The sequence below is a fragment of the Helianthus annuus genome, chromosome 17 (genome assembly GCF_002127325.2).
Source record: "Helianthus annuus cultivar XRQ/B chromosome 17, HanXRQr2.0-SUNRISE, whole genome shotgun sequence".
In the NCBI taxonomy this organism is placed as follows: domain Eukaryota; kingdom Viridiplantae; phylum Streptophyta; class Magnoliopsida; order Asterales; family Asteraceae; genus Helianthus; species Helianthus annuus.
The window spans coordinates 130,184,034-130,202,650 of record NC_035449.2 but is presented as its reverse complement, the minus strand read 5'-3'; the positions used below and the strand labels follow the sequence as shown (position 1 = coordinate 130,202,650).

The 18,617-nt window shown below is 33.7% G+C and overlaps 1 protein-coding gene and 1 long non-coding RNA gene across 10 annotated transcripts; one reads left to right on the top strand and one right to left on the bottom strand.

Moving 5' to 3' along the window:
• Positions 1–2,225: 2,225 nt before the first annotated feature.
• LOC110923558 (equilibrative nucleotide transporter 3) lies at positions 2,226–18,318 on the top strand. 5 transcript variants are annotated; one of them, XM_035987158.1, is made up of 9 exons: positions 2,226–2,358; positions 2,482–2,586; positions 2,708–2,863; positions 2,955–3,098; positions 3,172–3,277; positions 3,613–3,788; positions 4,207–4,367; positions 5,058–5,316; positions 18,128–18,318. In XM_035987158.1, the coding sequence occupies exons 1-9, from the start codon at positions 2,311–2,313 to the stop codon at positions 18,200–18,202; spliced, it is 1,230 nt and encodes a 409-aa protein (XP_035843051.1). In that variant the 5' UTR covers positions 2,226–2,310; the 3' UTR covers positions 18,203–18,318. The 5 variants fall into 5 exon arrangements, with proteins under 5 accessions (XP_035843051.1, XP_035843050.1, XP_022023326.1 ...); XM_035987157.1 differs by lacking the exon at positions 18,128–18,318 and adding an exon at positions 5,419–5,683 and having other exon boundaries at positions 2,482–2,574; XM_022167634.2 differs by lacking the exon at positions 18,128–18,318 and adding an exon at positions 5,419–5,683.
• Positions 7,599–12,444, bottom strand: LOC110920981. 5 transcript variants are annotated; one of them, XR_004887285.1, is made up of 16 exons: positions 12,165–12,444; positions 11,988–12,079; positions 11,705–11,783; positions 11,339–11,611; positions 11,156–11,223; positions 10,410–10,490; positions 10,184–10,266; positions 9,915–10,109; positions 9,738–9,812; positions 9,611–9,658; positions 8,861–8,982; positions 8,696–8,765; positions 8,404–8,605; positions 8,185–8,317; positions 7,864–8,028; positions 7,599–7,789 (listed from the first exon to the last, which is right to left on the bottom strand). It is a non-coding gene; the product is annotated as an uncharacterized LOC110920981 (long non-coding RNA). The 5 variants fall into 5 exon arrangements; XR_002582052.2 differs by having other exon boundaries at positions 10,184–10,490; positions 11,339–11,407; positions 11,486–11,611; XR_004887284.1 differs by having other exon boundaries at positions 10,184–10,490.
• Positions 18,319–18,617: the final 299 nt, after the last annotated feature.

The following is an 18,617-nucleotide window of genomic DNA, read 5'->3' as shown; positions in this document are numbered from 1 at the left end:
TCATACGCACCCTCCAACCGAATATATTTACCTTTGCGTGGTAATCACTTTGACCATTTAAGTCCCTTTCTCCACAGCCCATTCCCATCATGCTTAGTGTTTAAAAAAAAACTATTTTTTTTTATTAACCCAAAAATTTTCATCTTTTTTAATTTAACATCATAAAATTTGATTTTTTTTGCTATTTACTAGGGCTGTAAACATTCCGAGCTACTCTTGAGCTACTCAAGCTCGCCTTGAAAAAAATTTCAAATGAGCCGTTTAAACGAGCTCGAGCCTACAAACGAGCACGTTTAGTAAACGAGCCCGGGCTTGTTTAGGCTCGATAGCTGACTCGACTCGATAAATGAGTATTTTTAAGATCAGATTCGAGCTCGAGTTCGTTTAAGCTCACCTCATTTCTAAGTTCTTTTTTTTCAAAACCCATGGAAGTCAACTTATATACTTCCTACCTTCATCATTAAAAATATTTGACATTAGGTCTAGTTTGACGTAGGACCCACATTGTGTATTACTCCTATAGTCTCATGCTAAACACCAATAGCTAAATAGAGGCCATTATGGATTGATTTATTTTTTTATTAATTGGTATTTCTTTTTTTATATATTGTGTCATTTTAGTAGGTGCTTTCAAATGCAGTAATGGTTTAAGCATTTCATTTTCACCCGTTGGTAAACAGCTGCCGCAAATTGTCGATCGTTCACAGCTTTTTCTTTGATATTTTCCCTCAAATGATTCCAAAAGATCCTTTTCTTAAAGAATTAATTTATTATAATTATATGGCATTTGAACTAAACTATTAATTGTTTAGTTACACAAATTTTCAAAATCACCTTAAAAAACAATAGATTTTCCGATAAGTATAAACTACTTTATTTAGGTAATTTACGTAATATTAATTTGCAAGTTTTCTATACATAAATAAATAAATAATAAATACTGTTGTATATAATGTTTAGTGTTTAAAAAAATTAATTATTTTTTTTACTTTTAACTTAAAACTTTTCAATCTTTTACAATTTAAACTCATAAAATTTGACTTTTTAATTTTTGATATGGGTATAAACATGCCAAGCTACTCGAGCTCGCTCGAAAAAAAAGCTCGAACGAGCCGAGCTTAAATGAGCTTGAGCTTGAGCCCGAGCCTACAAACAAGCCCGTTTATTAAACAAGCCTGAGCCCAAGCTTCGCTTATCAAGCTTTTTTTGCTCGCAAGCCGACTCGAGCTCGATAAATGAAACCCGAGCACGTTTGCTAAACAAACTTATTTTTTAGGATCAGACTTGAGCTCGAGCTTGAGCTCGACTCGTTACAAGCTTTTTTTATCAAGCAGATCTCAAATAGCTTGCAAGTAACTCGACTCGTTTACGGTTTACCCTCTTCCTACCCTTCATAATTTACATATTCACTTTTTTTCTCGACAGAAAATATGTCAACTAAGGGTCTAAAAAGTAAAGGGTGTCTTTCCAATTTTGTAGAGCTTTCCCTTTAATCTTTTGCTAGTATTTTTGGCGTCGTGCGTTGCGACGAAACCAAGTAAATAATAATGTAAAGCAAACATGATTTGAAAATAAAACATGTTGTTTAGAAAGTGAAACCATTAGAACAGTTTATTTTATTATCGTACCGTTTTATAATACCAAATAAATAATTTATTTTGAGTACAAATTCGTTTTTAACAAAACTTATAACAGAATGTCGAGGGAAAAAAATCAAGCACAACTATGTACTTAATCTTTTAGAAAAAAATTATAAACGTAAATTATTAAAGAATTATCAAATTAATCGATAAATTAATATTTTTTTTAAAAAAAGAAAAAAATATTAAAAAAATAGTAAAGGAAATATGTGATTTTTAAAAAGGAAAAAATAGTCAGCATTTAGCATTTGAAGTTCACCTTTCAAAAAAAATTAATATAATAATAAACTATTATATTATAATATATTAAAAAAAAGCTATATATAGTAGTATAAAAATAGAGTTACTATTCATGATCCTTCAGTAATAATATAAATAAATAAATATATTATATATAATATAATAGTAAAAATTCACCCAGTTGTCGTAAACACACAATAATACTTGAGTTGTTATCTTGTTCTTGTTTTATTTGGTGTTTTTGGTTACATAAATATCGTTTTGTTTGTTTTTTGTGTAAAAAAAAACACACTTGCAAAAGAATAATTATTTAATTCAAATCAGCATACCATCATCAAAACTCTGTGTGGAATTACAAAAACATTATCTTTGATAATCTTTACTCTGAAAGATCTATCAAAACTTATGTTTTTTAGTCTGTATATGCAGCATGTCAGACATGAATGTTGATCCTAATGAAACACCAGTGAAACTTGAGGTTTGTGTTCAAACATTCTCTTATTTTTTACCATCTCCACAAACTTTGGAGCCATAATTTTCCCAAATAATTGTAGTTTGATCTCTAAATATTTTTTATTTTGATTATATCTTGAATTTTCAGGGTAAGGGAATTGCAATTTTAGTATGTTGGATTCTTGGATTTGGAACTTTGGTGTCATGGAACAGTATGTTAACCATAGGAGACTATTACTATGTATTATTTCCAGTAAGCAAAAGGCTTCAGATCCATAAATTTCATAACTTTTTTGATATATTTTTGTATTTTTAGGCGTTGGAATACAATTTTTTGTTAACTTTTAGTGTTCACCATCTTTCTTATTGTAAAGGACTATCATCCATCAAGAGTACTTACCCTTGTCTACCAACCGTTCGCCTTAGGAACCTTAGCGTTACTTGCGTATAACGAATCGATGGTCAATACTAGAAAGCGTAACATTGCAGGATACATATTGTTCTTTTTATGCACTCTAGCCCTCATTGTGGTATGCCATATTTTGGCCTTTTATAGTCTTGTGTAGCTGTTTTTTTTTTTTTATTCATTTCAAGAAGACATTGTTCTAAACACTTTAACAGACGGATTTAGCCTCATCTGGAAAAGGTGGAATCGGAAGTTACATCATTATATGCATTTTTGCCGCTGGTTTTGGTGTTGCTGATGCTCATGTTCAAGGTGGAATGACTGGAGATTTGGCCTTCATGAAGCCAGAATTCATCCAAGTGAGATTTTGCACTCTTTGTTTTCCTAAAATTCACTTAAATATCTTAAATTGCAATCATTGCGATTTTGCAGTCTTTCTTTGCTGGTTTAGCAGCATCAGGTGCTCTAATCTCCGGCTTAAGGCTTATAACAAAAGCCGCTTTTGATAAGTCTCCGAATGGTCTTCGAAAAGGGACTAGTAAGTGCCATACTGTTTTGACGATATGGTAAATATTAAATGTATCATCTAATAGTAACCAGGTTTCAATATTGTTTCATTTTTATAAAGTTTATCTTAAATGGTTATAAGTAAGTGCTTTAGTGAGTAAACTAGATTCAAATTTCATTTAGGCCATTCCGTTTAACCATTTATCGAAACTTCCACAACAATGGAATAATATCGAAATTTGAGTAGTTTATGTAGTTAGGAAAAAAGTTTGATCAACTTTAACTAAATAATACTGAAATATGATTATTATTCATGATTTATCCCTTGGAAATACCAATCTTTAATCTTGATCACAATTTCCGCAGTGTTGTTCCTTGCAATCTCTACATTCTTTGAGTTTCTATGCATTTTCCTCTACGCATTTGTGTTTGCTAAGTTGCCGATTGTGAAGTATTATCGCGCTAAAGCAGCATGCGAAGGGTCAAAAACTGTTGCGTCTGATCTTGCTGCAGCAGGCATCCAAACTGATCCCAACCAAAGAGTAACTTCTCAATTTTCTTTTACATATTTATGTTTAAGAGGTCATCATTCGTTAAGGTAGCGTTCGTTTCATGGAATGGAATGGAATGGGATGGAATTGGGAAGCTTTTCTTTGTAAAAATTGATCTTGGTTTGGGGAGGGAGGAATTTGAAATCCAATGAATTTCTTTAATCAATGAAATTTGTGACTATTTCAACATTCCATTCCATTCCTTCATTACAGTGACGGATTTCTAAGGAATGTTGAAATAGTCACAAATTTCATTAGAGTGAAGGATTTCAAATTCCTCCCTCCCCCAACCAAGATCAATTTTACAAAAAAAAACCTTCCTAATTCCATTCCATTCCATTCCATTCCATGAAACGAACGCTACCTAAGTGTTTAAGAGAAAAACGATCACTTTTTTGTGTTTTTGCAGGCTGATGTTGATGCTAAGACTCCCGACCGATTGAGCAACAAAGAACTGTTGTTCAAGAACATCGATTATGCGTTAGATATGTTGTTGCTACATGTTGTTACTCTTTCCATTTTCCCCGGCTTCTTGTATGAAAATACAGGAAAACATGGTTTAGGCTCATGGTAATTTCTCATGAAACCAATCTAGAATGTGATCCTTCATCAATACCTTCATTAGCTATACACCCAAACTACACATTGGATGTAATCAAATGACCTAAATATAGGAAATATTTAAAAGTTATTGGCATTGATTCAATTCTTAAAACAATATTTTGAGATAAGATATGATTGAAATTAAGTATAATAAATAAAGAGAAGTAAGAAAAAGAAATTTGAGCTCATGTAACTGTGACACGTGCAACAACTAGATACATATTTATTAGATAAATTATTATTATTGTTGTTGTAGCAGCAGCAAATATTGCTTTTAATTGGTAAATATTAATTTATTTTTTATTATTTTTAGCAAAGACTTATAGAGATGACATGTCGCCTCTACAAACTCATCTATAGCAACGACACTTATAGAAAGGACTTGGGTGACCTATAGGGACGAGACTTTAGAGACAATATGTTGTAAAGACGACATGTCGTCTCTACAGGTGAAAAAGGCTTATAGAGAGGATACGTCATCCCTACAGGCCAAAAAATTATCGTCCCTATAGGATTTTTTTCTTGTAGTGAGTGGTTTTTCATAATTAGAAATAAGACATTCATTGTTTATATTTTCGAAAGAAATTATGTGGAACATGTTTATTCCTAGTACCGCCTATATTGTGAATGTAAGATGTAACAATGGTATTTTCACAGGTACCCCCTCATCCTAATCGCAATGTACAATATTTCAGATCTTATTGCAAGATACATTCCTCTAATAGAATCTATTAAGCTTGAATCACGAAAGTGGCTAATGATTGTCGTATTATCGCGCTTTTTGTTCATCCCCACTTTCTATTTCACTGCAAAATACGGTGATCAAGGTTGGATGATTATGCTCATATCCTTACTCGGAGTAACAAATGGTTATCTCACTGTATGTGTCATGACGGTGGCTCCTAAAGGTTGCACGGTGAGCTAATATTATACAAAATGTTTTATTTTCTATAAATAGTCTAGTATAGTTTATTAATATATTGTGTTTTTTTTTTTTTTTTTTGTTAATTTTCTTTAGGGTCCAGAGGCAAACGCTTTAGGAAACATTTTAGTATTGTTTCTTTTAGGAGGAATTTTCTTAGGTGTCGCTCTTGATTGGCTATGGATAATTGGCAATGGTAGCTTTTGACAATTTATTTTAGTTTTTCGTCTTTTGAAGATTATAGTTTGCGTGTTTGTTTATGTGTTTGAAGTTGTGGTGTTGTTGAGTTATATATCACTCGGTTGTGGAAGCTGTTTGAGCTTGTGGCGTCCGAAGTTATATATTGATGGTTATTTTGTTAGTTGTCTCGTTTTTTTTATATCCAGTTATATTTGCAATTATAATAATTACGATTCTTAGCACCAGTTTACTTTTTTTTTTATTCTAATCACTAAAGTTTAGAATCTTCTTAAATGTTCACATTTAGTACCATTGCCATTAACTTTCTTCCCTAACAACATTTTTTTTTCTTTTCTCTTGTTTCATGCTTACAATTTCCTCACCACCTAGACCACTCAACTCTCACCCCTTTTATATGTTATATAATACTAGCTGTTTACCCGCGCGATGCGGCGGGAAACATATCACTTAGGATGGTGAGTTAGGGCTACGTACGGGGCGGGAAACATACTCGATTCTGTTAGTTTATCAATCCTCTCGGGTAAATATCAACGTAATAGAATGTTAGGACTTTCTTTCTTTGAATTTTAAAGAAAATCAGAATAAGTTTGAAATCAAACTACATCTGGTTACTCTAGGAAAATCATATTTCGAATTCTAAAACTAATAACAATAAAAAAAATAACAAACATACCTTAGATATGTCATTTGTCCCCAAGTTAAGCCCAAATCTCCAATACATCTAAACAAACGGGCCCCATACATGTGAGTACTCATACTCAGCCCATATTGAAATTATTAGAACAAATGCATTATTAAAAACCATTCTAAATGTAACCCAATACAAACAAAAAATAACCCTTAACACTTTGATTCAGCAAGACTTCATTAAGCTATCCATCACTTCTCTAAAGTAATGTGATACCATGGTTAGAAACATCAATGATTAACATCAACAGGGTAGCCTTTCTGGCTTGCTTTCAGGATCCACAAGATCAAGCTTAAACTGTTAACAAGGAATATTAGTAGGAAATAGTATATTTTACATGTATTAGAAAAATGTGGAGTTGATGATGATTTTTTTGATCACATATAATCAAATAGTCATTTTGGATCCTGAACACCCTCAAAACGCTAAAAGCTTATATTAAAATAACGAACACCCCCCTTACATTTCATTTCACCGGTCCATGAACAGTGGATTGATCACATATAATCAAATAGTCATTTGGATCCCAAACACCCTCAAAACGCTAAAAGCTTATATTAAAATAACAAACACCCCCTTAGATTTCATTCCATTAAGCCTTTGAGAGTTTGGTTGCGAATATACCTGGCAAAATGGGTTTAGCGGGTTGGGTTATAATGGGTTTGGTTCATGACCAGTCATTTAAATAAATGTTATTTTGCTTCAGATCCAAATAGAGTGATAAATATGGGTTTGGGTCAGAATGAGCTATAACAATAATAGATTCAGGTTAGAATGGTCTATGACATTTGCATTATGAAAATTGGGAGATCAGTTAACAGTTTCGAATTACTAAATGTCTGTTACTTTCTTATTTTTGTTTTAACTGGTTATTACTTTAACTTGTTCGGTTATTCGTTTTAATCAGTTTGGTTCTCACAAATCGACTACTCGCGATGACGGCGATAACCTTCACACTCGTTTTAAGTTCTTTTTGTCAAATATAAAAGAAAAGATAAAGAATTTATAAAAAAAGGTATTAAGAAATACTACATGGTGGCACCAAAAACCTATAGCAAATCAGCACATTTTTGGCTACCAACATGAGCTCAGGGCTAATGTCTAAAGAAATTATGAACCATGCTTGTGGAGACTTGCAATAGGGACCCAACGACAATGGGGGTTGAGCAGCCCATAACCAAAAGCCATGTACCAATAGTGCGACATAGGTTTGCAACTATCTAGTTACGTCACTATAAGGTTCTCATTTGTATATGGACAATTATTTTTAGATAAGGATAGACCTCAATATTTCTTCCATAATAAATAATCTAGCACCAGCCTCAATACCTACTTGGATTAATTACGGATATCAGCTATCAACGATCTAACCATATTGCCATTGTTGTTAGACATAAAAAATAGCATCGCTTGTGGAGATAAACAAACAGATGATTGTTTCATTTGTTAAAATATCTTTAAAACGAATTACAATAAACCGTAACTAATGTAAACTATCTAATAAAAACAAACCTGTGTGCTCTATAGTAGAGAATCACCAATGCTAGGAGGATATCCCATGACCACATTCAAGACACCCTTCAGAGGACAAAAATGTAATTAGACATTACGTGATGAGTGATAAAAAAAAGTTATGGTGGAAGTGGGTTTACAGGCGGAATTCCAGATTGAAGGGCCAGCTCAGCTGCTGCTAAGGCGGTCAATGGTGTGAGCTCAGAGGGCTTTATGACCACAGTACAGCCACAGGCAAGAGCAGGGCCAACCTTGCGAGCAATCATTGCGATGGAGAAATTACATGGAGTGATTGCACCAACCGGCTGCAAGTTATTGGAATCAGCAGAGCCAACCTTGCGAGCAATCATTGCGATGGAGAAATATAACAACGTTTTCGCGTTCGTGTAAATCACACCGGTCTTGCTTTTTATTTTCTACATTGGAGTTAACATCAAGATAAATAAAGTCAAGAAACATACACCGATATAATCTTCGGTTCACGATCTGAATTACACTCCAACCATGACCATGCAACCGGCAAACATGGGTCGCCACCTTCTTGAGCCGAATCCGACAACTTGTAACCCGATACAAAACTTGCAGCCACAACTCCTATAAATAATTAAAAAAACAAAGAAAAATAAGATTTTTAAAATAATTGTTAGACAAATTTAATCTAAAAAACTTAGTTTACTTACAAATCGTTACAGGAATCCATGATCGGTTATCAAAGACTGATAAAAGTGATGTTGGGAGGCTACGAGTTGCTGCTCGGTTGCTCTCAAAAGCAGCCAAAAACTCTTTGTACTGAACTAATACAGAAATTGATTGCAGAAGTAGATCTCTTAGTTCTGTGCTTGATATTCTCGGGTCGCTGAAATGGGTAACCACAAAAGTAACCTGAATAAAAACATCGAAAACATTAGTTTATACGTAAATAGTTTATATCCGTAGTTATAAACTTACAAACATTGAAAAAGTGGAACGTACAAATGAACCAAGTCCTTGTTTTATAAACAAAAGGAGGATCACTCTTTCGCAAAACATGAAAACAATCAACCTGCAAAGCAAGATCAAGAGGGTTTAATAACCTCAAAATATTTTTGGGTAACGCAAAAAAGTGAAAGTTTATATTATGAGGGTTTAATGGCGTACCAGAGTTTCTAAATAAAATTCAGGCACATAACTGAAAACCAAATTCATTTTGCTAAGAACCAGAAGCAACTGAGAAATGCATTCCCCTTTGTTTCCAAGTGGCAAAAAGAGAGACATGGTACCTACGATACAAACATGGATACGAATTTAATAAATAAAAGAGTAAAATGTAACAAAACACCATGATATAATACAAACTATTAAAGCTTCAAAATAATAACTCCCTCCCAACATAGTTATTCCAAATACATTCAAAATCAACAAAGAACTTTAGATTCATAATGTGAACATCAATAATAACAAATTTCACAGCAACAGAATAAGATCATAAAATAACTCCAGCAGCAGCAAAAAATTCCTCAACAAAACGCGTTAAATCAATCTAGATATACTTACCAAAACATCATTACTCATCAAATCAAAATAAAAACTATATAACCATAACAATGGTTCCTCTAATTCAGATAACAACTTAAAACTATAAAACGCACAGAAACAACTTAAACTAACACCAGAACATCACAATAACACAGATCTCGTAAACCTAAACAATAACATTCATAACATAGTGCAGATTTACCAAGAAATGAATACTAAGAAGTATTAAACCTGGCATTAGTGATGAAAAACAGGTCTATTACCATTACCATACAGGGTAGGGTAGTCGATACTTTCAGTCACCAAATAATAAGAATCTTGCGAGCAATTACCAAAAACAATAACCGCGATACATAATGCAAGAAGACACACCTTTCAATAACCACGAGCAGATTTGTAGGGTGATATTTATCTTTCAACCTACAGATATAAACAAGAATTAGAAAGAAAAATACAATAACTACCAAAATTTAAAAGAAAGAGAAGGTGCACAGAATACCAGTCTTCGCCTTTATGAGCATCAAAATAAGCCCATTTCTGAGTTGATATATACTCTGACTTGTATTCTTGATACCTGTGACGCAAAAGAACATCAATACTCGAAAATGTAAAGAATAAGAAAAAAAGTATGAGTATGACAAACTATTAGTACAAGTAAAACCCTTGATATATATACCTTTGTTCAGCTTCTGATGGCAGAACATCATCTTCAAGCTCCTGAATAAATTGCTTATAAGACATCAACCCTTCTCTGACATGTCATAATGATAGACCAAAATCACATGAAAATAGTAACAATACTCTCATTCGGGTCTAAGCATCCACCAGGGACTACTTTGCATATTACTTCCAACGATGTGCCAAGTGCATCCTGTACATGAAACAACATTGGCAACATACTTAACATTAAGACAAGCGTTCACATCTTTGTTCTAAAAAACTTACCTGGAAAACGTGAGCTTCTGATGTTTTGTCTCCTCATAAACTTATATGAAAAATCATCAGCAACAAAAAAAAAAAACCAACACCTGTAAAGAACTGTGTGCTTAAGTAACTGAAGTAAATACTAACCCATTCACGAAAACAGGTTAGACCAACTTCATGCAGGTAGGGACCTTCGATTAATAAAATAGCGATCAAGATAATGGAAAAAACGTTAAAGCCACCTAACCATTATTTTATGATTTGACCATCGTTTCACAAGCTCCCTCAACATGAACTCGTCATGCTTCTCTCTTAACAACGGCAGTACCTTAAAAATGATGTCAAATGTAGCCATGAAAAACTATAGCAAAAATATGTAAGCCGTGAGTTGCATATAAAAGTCCTAATAAGACTTGGGCAGTATTTATAGAATTCTGTAATATGATATGATTAGCCAATATATCTACCAGTTTATCAAATATGAAGATATGTGTATAGCATCATGTATTCTTTAGATGTAAACTGTTCTAGATAAACAAAAGGCTTACTCTGGAGCATGGTAACCAAAACATGAAAAAATAATAAAAAAATCACAATACAAACCAGTAGGCTACAACAGTTGAGGATGAACCAAGTTGAACAACCCCGGTAAATTGAATCCTAGATTACCAATTACTACAAATCCTAACCGGCAAATTTCATATGTACTCGTCTTGTAGCAAGTTCTCAAAATTACAAGCCTAATATAAATCCATATAGATTACAATATTAAGTGTATGTACAATCAAATATAAATATAAAAAATAAATTAAAAATTACTGTTAGAATGATTTAATATTAAAAAAAAATCTCACAATAGCTAAGTTAATGATTTCTCCACATCTTATAGTTACTTGTTTGAGTTTTCAGCACCACTTGAAACATGATCAGTATCACCAACTTTATTAAATGTATGTCAGTTTCCAATATAGAATATAGAAAAATATCACATACCATTGCAGCCTCTAATCCGCCACCTAAAGCAACCCCAACAATAGCAGCAACAGACGGTTTTCTTGCAGCTGAAGCCAGCATAGCAAACACTTTTTAAAAGAGATTCTACTAAAGAGTAGTTAACAATAAAAACCAACAAAAGGGTAAAATAAAAATCACAAAAATAAGATTAAGAAAACACACCTTCCATGGTATCAGACAGAATATGAACTGATGCATAACGAAGTTTTGATTCCAGTCCGGTTGCCATTGCTGTAAACAACAAATCAACATGAAAAAGTAATAAAGTTTTTAGCAAAACTAATGGGTTAACAAAAAACTTTAACATACTTATTTACAAGTGGGTCAGTTTGGGTTATGTTCTATCTTGATTTTGAATTTGGGTAAGAGTAAACCAATCAAACTGGTTGAATGGACCAAACAGCTCAAAAGTCGCATGAAGTCTAACTTTAATGCCTAAAACATCAAAAAAACTGTAAATTATTTCTTCAAAGGCTAGATAAATAGTAAATGCATATGCTGATGATTACACAGAGCAGAATAACTCACAGGTTCCGTGGAATCTTAAAATCCTTCATAGTAAACTCGACCATAAGGCTAATTATGCCCAACAAAAGGTGTGAAAGTCCTACATATACATAAAATCACCAAACATTAACGCAGAAACAACCTGTAACGGTCAATCCAAATTCTCAATTAGAAAGGAGAACTTAAAAAGGTTAGACCAAAACCAAAATTCGAACAAAACCCCAGTTCACAAAAGTCAAATCAAAATTGAAACTCTGTGAATTAAAACCACGCTACAATATTCACTACGAAAATCAAACGAAACCTGTGATGTAGAAGAACCCCTGCGACTCCATCTTCACCTCTGTTAACTCGTGACTCCATCTTCACCTCTGTTAATCATGTAACCTCAAAACCCTAAAGATACAAATAGGATTTTGCTAGATCAGTCCCCATGCCATAAACCCACCAAAAATACGAACAAAAAATGAACGAATCGTACCTTGATAGTCTGCAGAGCATACATGTAGAAGTAGATCGGTAGTCAAAACTCTAATTTGTCGACCTTCGTCATTAGTTGGAACCCTGGGTCAGATTGCTTGATTCTTTGGAGATTGGTGATGGCAAAACTCACCTTGAAGATGCCATAAACCCACCTTGAAGATCCTCGATCTAGTGTCAATGAGAAAGGCTAGATCTTAAATCGCCTTGGAGACAAACCCTAGATTTAGATCTGGAATCGCCAGAGAGAGAGAGAGAGAGGAGCAGGGAAGCAAAGCAGCGGGATATGAAATGTTTTGAAATGAATGTAAACCCTAATCCATTAGCTACCCCGTGTGTTTTTTGAGTGAAGGGCAGAATTGGGATTGTAAATTATATTGTGCTTTATAACGTTGTACAATATGCTTTAGGGGTGTTTTAACAAAATTTCAATGACCTTAAGAAGTCCTTTGGATATGTATATTATATATAGTATAGATTATTATATTCTGGGTTTAGGAATACTGAACCATAAAGATATAATATTGTTATTTTTTAATTTATACCTTATACTTTAAATAATTTAAATATGTCGTTAACCTTTTTAGTTTTTATTTAATTTCATTTTCCTTCGATGACTCACGTGCGTCAACATTTTTATAAAACTTGAATACGTGGTTGTATATAATTGTTTTTCTCAACTTCCCGGTATAATTTTTTTTACAGCGGCGTCGTATTCAAAACAGAGTATTCCTTTGGCATCGTTGGCTATACGATTGTCGGTACATTAACGAATCGATCAAAATCCAAATAAAACAACATCGTTCAGACGTGATAATATCTTTTTGGGCACATTACAACTTTATATTATTTTCATTGCTTTTAGCTTCAGTGGTTATAGCGAGTTGTCAGTTTTGTTTTTAGCTTGGGGGGAATCCCGTTAGTAAATTCCACAGGTAGCAAAGCTATTGTTAGGGTATGGGGTATGTGAGATGCAGACAAACCATACCTCTATCTTTGGGGTAGAGAGGCTGCTTTCATAGAGAACCACGCCACAGATCACACAGAGAGGGGTGTGTGCGTGTGTGTGTGTATATATATATATATATATAGGAGAGCGCTAAAATGAAAACCACCTCCAGTTGTAAAAACCGAGAGAAGCACTTTCTAGTCACTAGATCAACAAGATGGATGGATGAGATTAAAAGTAACTAAAATTAATATTAAATACATTTTATATTATTATGCCTTTAATATTTTAATAAAAAATGGTAGTTCAGTAAAATTACTCCTTTTCGTCTTTTTGTTTTTGTTATTTTTTATTACTTTTTTGTTTTATTATATTACTTTTTATTTTATAAAGATGATTTTTTTAAAATCATTTTTAAATTTAAATTTTACTACCAAAAGCATTTTTTTTGCGCGCCGGTCTTTGCACGCCGTTTTTACGCCCGACTTTTTTACGCCCGACTTTTTCACGCATCGTTTTTTAACGCGTCGTTTTTGCACGCCGTTTTTTACACTCGGCTTTTTCAAGCGTCGTTTTTTAACGCGCCGTTTTTTACGTCCCGTTTTAACGCGGCATTTTTTACGTCCCGTTTTTTTGCGGCGTTTTCATGCCCCGTATTCACGCCCCTTGTTTAGGCGGCGTTTTTTACGTCCTGTTTTTTCGCGGCGTTTTTATGCCCCTTATCCACGCCCCTTGTTTAGGCGCCGTTTTATCACACGGCTTTTTACGTTTTACAATTTACGTAGAAAAAGTTTTACGTTTTACGCTAAATAGTTTTTACATAAAAAGTTTACATTTTACGTTTTACGTTTTACATTTTACGTAAAACTTTTTACGTTTTACGTAAAACTTTTTGCGTTTTACGTTAAACTTTTTACGTTTTACGTAAAACTTTTTACGTTTGACGTTAAACTTTTTACGTTTTATGTTTCACGTTAAAATTTTTACGTTTTACGTTTTACGTTGAACTTTTTACGTTTTACGTTTTTATATTTTACATTTTATGTTAAACTATTTATGTTTTACGTTTTTACAGAAAACGGACAGAGTTTCCTCTGTTTTTGGAATAAGCCGACAACTCAAGTTGTCGTTATCTTTTCGAAACTCAACAATTTTCAATAATATAAACAAAATATATAAAATTTCTATCAAAATGCCAAACGTAACAAGTCACTAAAGTATTGGTTCGAGCCGTCGACCCGAACAACTCTGAATCTGACCCGGTTTGACTGAGTCGCCGACCAGAAGCTTCCGAACCGGGTTGAACCAAACCCACACAAACTGATCATCATTTACACATCATAATATATATAAATAACTAATGAAAAAAAAATTAACACAAAGTAATTTATGAAGGTTGTCCAAAAAAATCAAATTAACACAAAGTGAACATCAGATTCTATATAAATATGGATTGCACTTCATGAATTATACAGATAAATCAACGATTGAACTCCAAGATTATGGTTTCAAAAAACCCCAAATATTGATTACACTTCACAAAAAACCAAAATCATATCTAATTCGAGATGTATAATCTCCACCATAAAAAAATACTTTATGCCGGCCAACACTGTTACGATGGCGTAGCGGCAGATCAGCTCCAAACTCAGTACTCGTCGCGGCGGCAGACAGGGGAACGGCCACCACTGTTATGGTGGCGCGGCGGCAGACGGCAGGCCCCCGATTTCGAGCAAGAGAGAGAGAGAAAGTGACAACCGACTTCCGCCACCGTCTTCCGCCACCAACCACCACCTCCCACCAACGTCTTCCGCCACTGACCACCACCTCCCACCACCGTCTTCCGCCACCGACCACCACCTCCCCACCATGGTATTGAAGATGATTTTGTGGTTTCTTAAGACGACAGATGAGGGTTTTCAATAGAGAGAGAGAGAGAGAGAGATGATTTATGTGACAACTGGCACAAAACCGGTAATTTCCGTACAACTTAATTAATACTTAATAACTGCAATTATGTGCTTAAATGTCAACATTGTCTGATTACATGCTATACTTGTGAATTCATGCACGTTTTATACTACAAATATTGCTTTATGCATTAATGATAGCGTTGCGTCAGAAATACTAGTACACTCACCGGTAAGACACATTGTGTAAACAATTCTGCATAAAGCAGTCAGACAATAGAATTGGGGCCCAGGAGTAGGCACAACGTCAAAAATACATTAAAACCCAAGAATGTATACAAGGGTTAACATATAGACTTTCTGGAAGCTAGAATATGCACTAAAAAGCACCCGAAAAGCACTTTAAATGCAAAATTCTGCACAAATCAGCTATAATCAGCTTTTTAACACATAAATATCATGCAGAATTCATGTTTTATTATCCAGAATACCCTCCTAAGTGTCAGGAATTGAAAGGGTCACAAAAGTATACTTAAAGATCACTAAACGGAATAGTTTGACGCTTTAACGAACCGGTATCTAACCGAACAACCGGACATTACCCGAAACACCAAAATTATACTAGAAGCATTGTTTTATTGTTTCTGAGCTAGTTATGATCCCCGAACACCATAACACCTCTTATAACATAATAACACATTAAATCCCTAAACTTTACACTTGAAACCTAACTTATTTATACAATTAGTGATTGGAATTTACACTTTACCCCGCCCCCCTTTAAAGTGGACGGTCACCTTATGTGACCCCACCATAATCCTTTCAAGATCCTACAAAATCCATCTTGATCTCCCTTGGATTCATTAAGATATGATGAAGATTTACTAGTGATCTTGTAGTGTACTTACAAGACATAATGCCCATTAGATATAAGCATAAGATGGTTATAAATGGACCTAATCTCATTCATTCACACACACCACACTTCTTCTTCCCTTTCTCCCCACCTTCGGCTGAGACCCACTCACAACATCACCACCATCTTCATCCATTGATCATCCATTCCAAGTTAGTCACAAGGTGCAAGAAGGTGTTTAAGGAGGTTTAGAGCTTGTGGATCTTGAAGGACCTCTCCCGATTGCTTTTATGCAACACTTTTGTCATCTTCAACTTCTAGTATTCTTCCCTAGCCTTGTTGCTAGTGGTGAGGCCCTCATGATCTCTTATTACTTCATATTTTGATGATTAAAAGAAGATAAATATTGTTAATCACGAGAACACTAAAGAACATGATCATGATACTTTAACATAAGCTTAAAAATATAAGAATACATGTTGAATGTGTTGATTTGCTTCTTGTTGATTGATTACTAGTGTTAGTGATGTTAGACATCATATGGAGCTAACTAGATTATGATTAAACACATGATCTAGTAAGTTAAGGTGGTGATCTTGTGAAAGACCAAGATCATCATACTTTATGTCTTCATGAACTTGAATGATGAAGTTGGTTTCCTATGTAAAGATGATTTCAACAAATACAAATCTTGTAAATAGATGATTACAAAAATGATTTTCTCAAGAAACCAAGTTTATTTATGAGATTTACAAAGTCATAGTTTCTAAGTAAACTAATCATATTTTTAGTGTTTAAACAAGACTAGGAACATGATTGTAACACAAAAAATACAAAATAAATATTTTTAGAAAAATCATCTTACAAGTTGTAAATGACTAAATCTTTTAATAATGTGATTTACAAACAAATAAATATGTTTTAAAGGGTAACTAAACCTACTAAATAACATGGTAAGTTAATTCAAGATGTTACAAAAAACTTCAAGTTCCTGATGTAGCATAACTTACTTGATTTTGACACTCGGTAAGTGTTGAATGAGTTGATGATTGTTTGTGATGATTTTAAAAGAAAATAAACACATGTTTTGAAAACATGGAAAACCTCCATTTTTAGGGGAAACCATGTCAAGATTTTTATAAAATTTTGACACTTAGAAAAATATAAGTTTTGGTGAAACTTATTCCCTAAAAATTCACGTAAAAATATTTACCAAGGTTTCCCTAATTTTTATGTAAACTTCAAGTAAGAAATCATGATTTCTTCAAGATAAAAATTGATATTAAGTATGTATATTTTTGAGGAACATATATATATTTATTGATCACCAATTTTTGTGCTAAGTGTATGTAATATGTATTACATGTAATAGTGTATTAGGACTTGAAAATACACTAAACACTCCTAAGGAGTAAAAATACAAAAATACACATACAACATGCTTAGACAAATACAAGAACACATATTTATGAAAATCTATTTCTTAAAAGATTATGTAACTTGGACAAGTTACGAACTTCAAATGTATTTTTGGACAAAAATACGTAACTCGGGTGAAAAATACAAGATACTTATATTTATTAGAAAAATAATGTTAGTAAGATACATGGTTAAAAATATAAATTATTTTTAACACACAAAGAACATATACTTAAAAGATGGTGACCTGTACTTGTGCGATACAAGTCTAGTGACTAACGTTAAATAAAACACGTATAGGTCACGACACTATATAAGCAAACCCGGTGAAGTTTACGGCGTAGGAAACGCAAAGTGGTGAGTTCATGTCCCCACTTTTAATCTTTTACATGCTTTTTAAACTTGGGGAAAATACATGTGTTATGGTATGTTGGATACAAAAACTATGGAATGATACTTCAGATCATGTCACGAATAGGGTACCATAAGCACCATTAGTCAACGTATACATTCAGACCGCGGAACAAGGGTTAGATCTAATGGGTTTCAGGCAACCCCACTCTTGGCCTACTTCTACTAATGAGTGCTTTTGTGTCTTAGTCGATCTCGACAAAAATGCCCAGGTTTGGTGGCTTCCTATGTCGTGTCACATGTTAATGGCCTTGCAAACCATTAGTGATCTCGATTTCCTTACATTCACAGAAATACTTGTTTCATACAAATTACATACCATGTTTTCATTCAAAGTATACAAACGTCCAATACAAAAACTGCATGAATTCACACCAACATTATGTTGACGATTTTCCAAAAACTCATATGTATTTCAGGTAACTAAAGTGGATGTGCGCGCGGTCATACTCCTGCTCCTGGATGTTGTTCATGTTTTAGTTATGATATGTTAAGACTCTGATGCCTCGTGTGCGGGATTTGGTTGCTATGTCCCACCTCATGTGGTGATATAATGACTAATCCTTGATGTTAGTCCTTAAATAAAATTGTAAACTCGTTAGACAATATTGTATTTGTGTTGTAAACACCTATCTTATGTTTTGTTAATGGCATTTGGAGTTATTTTACGAGCACGTAGTATGTTTACCTTTCGTATGCAATGAGAACCTTTGTTGTTCACACCTCGTGCTTCCACCTTAGAAAGGGGTGTGATAGATTGGTATCAGAGCTGCGATTGTAGTGAACCGGGATTCCTTCTCGAGTCTAGACTACAATCTTTAGGATCCTTTCACGAAAAAAAATTTTCAAAAAGTTTTCATTGCATAAAACGTCCCGTGACATCCACTACCTGAAACTGTTTTCAAAAAG